A 6,751-nucleotide genomic window follows, 5' to 3' on the forward strand; every position below is an offset into this window, starting at 1 on the left:
AATATAGAGTGCTTCAATTTTTGGTTTGTTACAGCCTTAGTCCAAAATGTATTCAATTTATTTTTCACCTAAAAATTCTACAAATAATACCCCCCCACCCCCAAGAAAATGAAGACAAAAAGTTTACTATTCTTGCAAATATTAGATATTATTATGATATCTATATGTATCATCATATGTGTATGCACATCTTACATCCAGTATTCACGTCCTTTGACATGACATTCAAAATTGACCACAGGTCAAGACAGATCTGGGCAAGGGTACAGAACCTGTGAAGCTGCTTTCAGGAATATAATGCATCAGCAACTAGAAATCCACTTTTTTTCTTTTCTTTTACGGAGCAGTGTTCTTTGTATAGAGAAGTAGTAAGTCTGAAGTCATATCATATTTTATTATTTTAAAATTATTTTCAATTCAATCATTTAATTTTAATCCCTGGTCTGGATTCTGAATATTTTCCTGCAATGAAGTGAGCGGTGTTTTTCTCTGCATCTATGTGGAGATCATTGGGCTTTTCGGTCAGCTATCAACCCCGCTGTCACCCCAGCTAACACGCGCCACTGGCTGCTCGTTGTGACAATCAAGGAGGTTACAATTACGTCATTGCCGTGCGGAAGACGATTGGTTGGCGACCCTGCCTAATCTCAGCGCTGAGCGGCTAAGGTTTTGTTCACCATGTTGGATGAACAGCTCATTTCAGTTACCTCGTGACCAATACTTTTATCATGTCACATAAGCGTCGTGAGCTTGAGGTGTAGAGGATCAGCCGAGTGACGTTTTTTTTCCTCAACTGACAGCGTCAAGGCCCAGCGGAACCAACGGAAGGACTGCTGTTTTTATGTGGAGATACAGATACCCATTAGCTAGCTCTGAGTTGTCAGATTGAATAAGGCTGTCTAGCTCCTGGCGGTAGATTTTGTCCCACAACAAACGGATTTAACTTGTTAGTCTGTTTGGATGCGCGCTTCTGAGCCGTATTAGGACAGAGTAGAATACAGATACACACACAAAGCTGTCGATGGGGGAATTACTTTGTCTGCCAGCCGTCTGTGAGGATTTCTCTTCTCGTGTTTTGAGTCATGGTCGAAGCTTCGTCACCCTGTCAAACTGATGGGGGTTTCTTTGGAAGCACGCGGCTCGCTGGATTTCTATAATAATATGTGAATAGGGTGGATTGCCGAGGCCCGGGCCTGCCTGCCTCTCTGCGCTGCTGTATTGTAGCCTTGGCTGGGTTACACCTCCTCTGCACCGGATCAGCAGCGTTAATTACGACTCTGAGATTACCTCTGCCATCAGAGTAGCTGTTTGGCCTGTGCACACATCTTAAGGAGAATTCAGTTTGGAATAACAGATGCGATTTTAAGCCGTGTGGTGAGAAAAGCAACGGCGCCAGACCCGAGTGTGTGGCAAACTTGGAACACTTATAAGATGAATGCTCTGCTTCCCATGTGACCTGCTTTAGATCGCACTGTTTTATTAAGAGGGGAAGGTGAATTTTTCCCAGGAGGAGAGGTTGAACAGTCTCTGTGAAGTGCATATAAGTTTTTTTTTCTATTGAATATTTTCGGTTTGTCACTGACAGCAGTGGCACTGTTAAAGCTGCATAGATTGTATGTTTGGGTGGTCCATTGCCCATAATATGCTCTCCGTCACTAGTTTCAGACTTCAGTAGTCTAATGGTGTACCTAATAGAAAATTAATTTAGGGGAAGTGGGGCAGAGCCTAGTTAGTATTATGCTAAAACGCCATACCAGATATCGGAAAATTTCTGTCAAAGTGATTGACTTCGGACGCTTAAAGGACAAAATATATTTTCTCTATGTTTGCCATAAGTTGTATTAACCGTGGGGTTGCTGTCTGGTTGCCATTAGTATCATTTTGAGAAGCAGTTTGAAAAGGAGGCATTTAAGTATCATTGGATGGCTCTTTGCGGTACAACTGCTGCAAATGTTACAAAAATGATGGCTGCTTACAACGGTGGCTCCTCAGCAGTAGCTGCCCATCACCCCCATCACCACCACCACCAGCTCCAGCACCTACCGCCTCCCCACATGCATCACCACCACCACCACGCGGGCCAGCACCACTTACAGCACCCAGGCTCAGCCGCTGCTGTGCACACGGTCCAGCAGCACACATCAACGGCTGCCGCTGCGGCGGTGATGCTAAACCCCGGACAGCAGCAGCCCTACTTTCCCTCTCCAGCCCCCGGGCAAGCTCCCGGGCCGGCGGCGGCCGCGGCTCCCGCACAGGTCCAAGCGGCTGCAGCAGCCGCTGTCAAAGCTCACCACCACCACCACCACCACCACCATCAGCAGCAGCAACACACGCACCATTTACAGCAGCAGCTGGATATTGAGCCTGACAGACCCATCGGCTACGGGGCGTTTGGAGTTGTCTGGTAAGTGCAGTGCACTGCGCGCTCATAATGCATCTCTGTATCCACTAATACTACTAACAGGCCATGGCTTATTAAAGTCGTTCATTAGTGTTTCGCATCCCTCTCCAGCAGCAGTTTTTTTTTCTTTTCTTTTTTTCTTTTCTGTCTCAACCCATAGTCTCTAAACTTGAGCCTGTTGTCATACTGAAGACGTTTGCACTGACTTCTGCTAAGTGTTTTAGTTTTGTAAACATTTGCACGTGAGTAAATGTTTACAGTTTTTTTTCCTGACTTTTTGTATATTGTTTACAAAGACTAATTGTATTATGCCTAATGAGTACTAATGATCAAAGACAACACATGTCCTGAAGTCCAGAGATAATTCGAGGAAATTTCCAGTTGGTCTCTTGGTGTTAGTAATCTTAGTTTGACTCGATAAAAGTGTCAGAAAATGGGCTTCTTGAGTTTTTAATAATGTGAATGTTTGTCCCATGGAAGATCGTAAGCAGCATTATGGACTTAAATTTATCACTAACGTCAGAATGTCTTGGCCCAGAACACCAACGTAATAATTTCACCTGCATTCTGCACTGAAGAGAAGCCTGACGTTGGCAGTGATAACTGTGGGTGGCTGTAGTACAGCAGGTCGTCTACTAACTGGAACGTTAGTCATTTTCCCCGAGGCATCCACTGAAGTGTGAGTGCGTGTGTAAATGTTAGGAAGCGCTTTTATGAATGTGAAATATGTGAATGGCGCATGTAATTGAACGCGCTTTGAGTGCTCAAATTGAGTAGTGGTAATATGCATATAGTTTTTTTGTTTTTGCAATTTAGCAAAAATAATAATAAAAAAAATAATCATCTGCTTCTTCAATTTAGCCTCACATTCTGTGGATTGATTTCACTGTCTTCAGCTGATGTGTGTATGTACTAGACACTTGTAGACATGTGATTGTTAACCTCCCCACCATCACCAAAATAAAAGTTTATCCCCGACTATGATGGTGGACTTAATAGTAATAAACTAAGATCTCGTCTTTTATCCGAACATGCTGACATGTTGAGTTCACTGAACAGAAATGGTACTTCAGTTGTGTATGTACACTTACGATGCATTAGCCATGCAGTGTTTAAACTGTAGCTGATGTAGAACAAAAAAAAATAAAAGTTTAACTAAGCCTCATCTTTTCTTTTTTTTTTTTTAAAAAGAAAATACGTCTGCCAGGGATGTATGTGACTAATCTTTGATATTTTCATTAGTCTGTACCAGATGTACTAGCCAATGTTGTACATTTTAACTGATGCCCAATGGGGGTAAATAGTTTTCATAACCATCATTGTTAATAAAATCTTCAGACAGTCTATCACCCTCTTCCTGTAGCCACTTCCTGGGTCTCGTTTCAGGGGCTCATAAGTATTTTCATCACTGAGTAGTGACAAAATTTTCTCATGATAGTCTTTTTGGTTAAGCAATACTGTGCACCTACCCTTGTCTGCCGGAAGGATGATAATGTTGTTGTCATCACGAAGTGATGTGAGTGCCTTCCTCTTCTCCATGGTGATGTTGGATGCTGGGGGCTTTGCATTGCTGAGACAGGCCGAAACTTTCGTCTGTAGTTGCTCTGCTTCCACTTTGCAATATTGTTGTTACGAATTGCTGTTTCTGTGGCTGTGATCAGCTCCACTAGCAGGATTTGTCTCGGTGTGACAGCAAAGAGAGGCCAAGTACAGGTTCACTAAAGAAGTGGACATTGCTAAACATCAGCACTCTGAGAAGATGCAGCAGCAGATCTCAGAGAATGACTCGGCCTCTGTGTGGAAAGGTTTTAGGAATATCACAAACTACAAGCCTAAAACCCCCCACTCCACTGATGACTTGCTCTTAGCCGACACCCTTAACGACTTCTACTGCCGTTTTGATGAGCCATCAGGCAGCCTTCACACCTCCAACGGCCCCAACAATAGAGACACTTTGGACACTAATTCCCCCACCTCTCCCCCCTACATAGAGCCATCACCACCTTCAAACCGTTCACCTACAACACCCCCCTCCTCACCCCACACAAAAGAGGATTTCACACCACCTCCTCCCACCACAACTCTTCATATTCATGAAGCAGATGTGAGGAAGCAGTTTAAGAACCTGAATGCTCGGAAAGCTCCCGGCCCAGACGGTGTGTCTCCTGCCACCCTCAGACACTGTGCAAACGAGCTGGCCCCAGTGTTTTCTGGCATTTTCAACTCCTCACTGCAGGCATGTCATGTGCCTGCCTGCTTCAAGTCCTCCACCATAATCCCTGTCCCCAAGAAACCTAGGATCACTGGACTAAATGACTACAGACCCGTGGCTCTGACATCTGTGGTCATGAAGTCTTTTGAGCGCCTAGTTCTCTCCCATCTCAGGACCCTCACGGCCCCCCTCCTGGACCCCCTGCAGTTTGCATATAGAGCCAACAGGTCTGTAGACGACGCCATCAACATGGCCCTACACTTCATCCTGCATCATCTGGACTCCCCAGGAACCTACGCCAGGATCCTGTTTGTGGACTTCAGCTCTGCCTTCAACACCATCCTTCCAGGCCATCTCCGAGACAAGCTTTCCCAGATGAATGTGCCTGATCCCATCTGCCGGTGGATCACTGACTTCCTGACGGACAGGAAGCAGCATGTGAGGCTGGGAAAGAATGTTTCGGACTCCCGGACCATCAGCACCGGCTCCCCTCAGGGCTGTGTTCTTTCTCCTCTGCTCTTCTCCCTGTACACCAACTGCTGCACCTCCACCCACCAGTCTGTCAAGCTAATCAAGTTTGCAGATGACACCACCGTTATTGGACTCATCTCGGACGGGGACGAGTCTGCCTACAGGAGGGAGGTTGAACGTCTGGTGTCCTGGTGCAGCCACAACAACCTGGTGCTGAATGCCCAGAAGACAGTGGAGATTATTGTGGACTTCAGGAAGCACACAGCCCCACTCCCCCCCATCATCCTGACTGACACCCCCATCACCTCTGTGGACTCATTCCGCTTCCTGGGTACCACCATCACCCAGGACCTGAAGTGGGAGCCCACCATCACCTCCGTCATCAAGAAAGCCCAGCAGAGGATGTACTTCCTGAGGCAGCTGAAGAAATTCAACCTGCCAACACGGACGATGATGCAGTTCTACACTGCAATCATCGAGTCCATCCTCACCTCCTCCATCACCGTGTGGTACGCTGGAGCCACTATCAGGGACAAACAGAGACTGCAGCGTGTTGTGCGCTCTGCTGAGAAGGTGATTGGCTGCAGACTCCCATCTTTGCAGGACCTGTACACCTCCAGGACACTGCGGCGTGCAGCTCGGATCTCAGCTGACCCTTCTCACCCTGGACACAGTCTGTTTGACCTGCTCCCCTCAGGCAGGAGGCTCCGGTCCATTCGCACCAGAACCTCTCGCCATAAGAACAGTTTCTTCCCCTCTGCTGTCGGACACATGAACAATAACCATATGACTGTACCCGCCACTAACACATGACCCTACGCTGTGTCACTGCATCATTCTATGTTTGGCACTGATCACCACCTGCACTCATGTATATATCTTTCAACGTAGCACTCTTAATTCTTATTCTCATGTATATATCTCATGTATATCTCATGCACATATCTTTCCACGTAGCACTTTTAATTCTTATCCCTACTTTTATTTTTTTCCATGTCTATTTAAGTGCTATTTATGACAGCATGTTTGCACTGAAGCACCGCAGCAATTTCCTAATGTTGTAAACCTGCTCAACATTTGGCAATAAACCCTATTCTGATTCTGATTCTGAAAATTCAACCCTTTAGCAAGGATGTTTTTCTCTGTTTGGGTGAGCTGTCTGTCAGACAAATTCTTCACCCACTTGTCCACATCCTGTGTCGCATCCTTGTCTCTTCTGGTCACTGAGGACACTCTCGGTATTTTGTGGTGGTTTCCGACGTACAACAAGTAAATCAAACTTCCTTTGTTGCCTGGTCCTAGACTTCTTGTGCTGTGCTAGATGAGCCTTCTCAGTAAAGTCAAACACCTTTTTAAGAGTATTCTCATCTAAAAGCATAGTCAGTCTCTGTCGGATCCGCTCCTCTTGACATTTTAGCATGTCGATGGTAACATTTGTTTGCTTCACCCGTTCATTAAGTAACTGATGCTGTGCCTTCTGGAGAATTTTTGTTGCCCGGAAGCCTTTAACTGAAGAGCTCATTTGCAGACTTTTAGGAGTAATCCTGTTTTGTCGGCTGAATCTCAGGTGGTTCCTGTAGTCCGCCATCTTATGTGCTGTTTGCTCATACTGACGTACAAGCTTTAGGCAGTCCTTGCCAAAGTGGGTTAAAACGTCTTGATGCATT

At 45.8% G+C, this 6,751-nt stretch overlaps 1 protein-coding gene across 2 annotated transcripts in view; it reads left to right on the forward strand.

Moving 5' to 3' along the window:
- Nucleotides 1–621: 621 nt before the first annotated feature.
- Nucleotides 622–6,751, forward strand: part of nlk2 (nemo-like kinase, type 2) — a 73,419-nt gene continuing 67,289 nt past the window's right edge. For both annotated transcript variants that reach the window (XM_086260663.1, XM_086260664.1), the window contains exon 1: nucleotides 622–2,404. In XM_086260663.1, coding sequence (XP_086116789.1) covers nucleotides 1,923–2,404 — 482 coding nt within the window. In that variant the 5' untranslated portion in view covers nucleotides 622–1,922. The remainder of the gene's footprint in view (nucleotides 2,405–6,751) is intronic.

The sequence above is a fragment of the Aulonocara sp. 'chitande type north' Nkhata Bay genome, linkage group LG14, assembly GCF_057382095.1.
Source record: "Aulonocara sp. 'chitande type north' Nkhata Bay isolate Kocher_YH1m ecotype deep benthic linkage group LG14, A_spYH_male_GT1.1, whole genome shotgun sequence".
In the NCBI taxonomy this organism is placed as follows: Eukaryota; Metazoa; Chordata; class Actinopteri; order Cichliformes; family Cichlidae; genus Aulonocara; species Aulonocara sp. 'chitande type north' Nkhata Bay.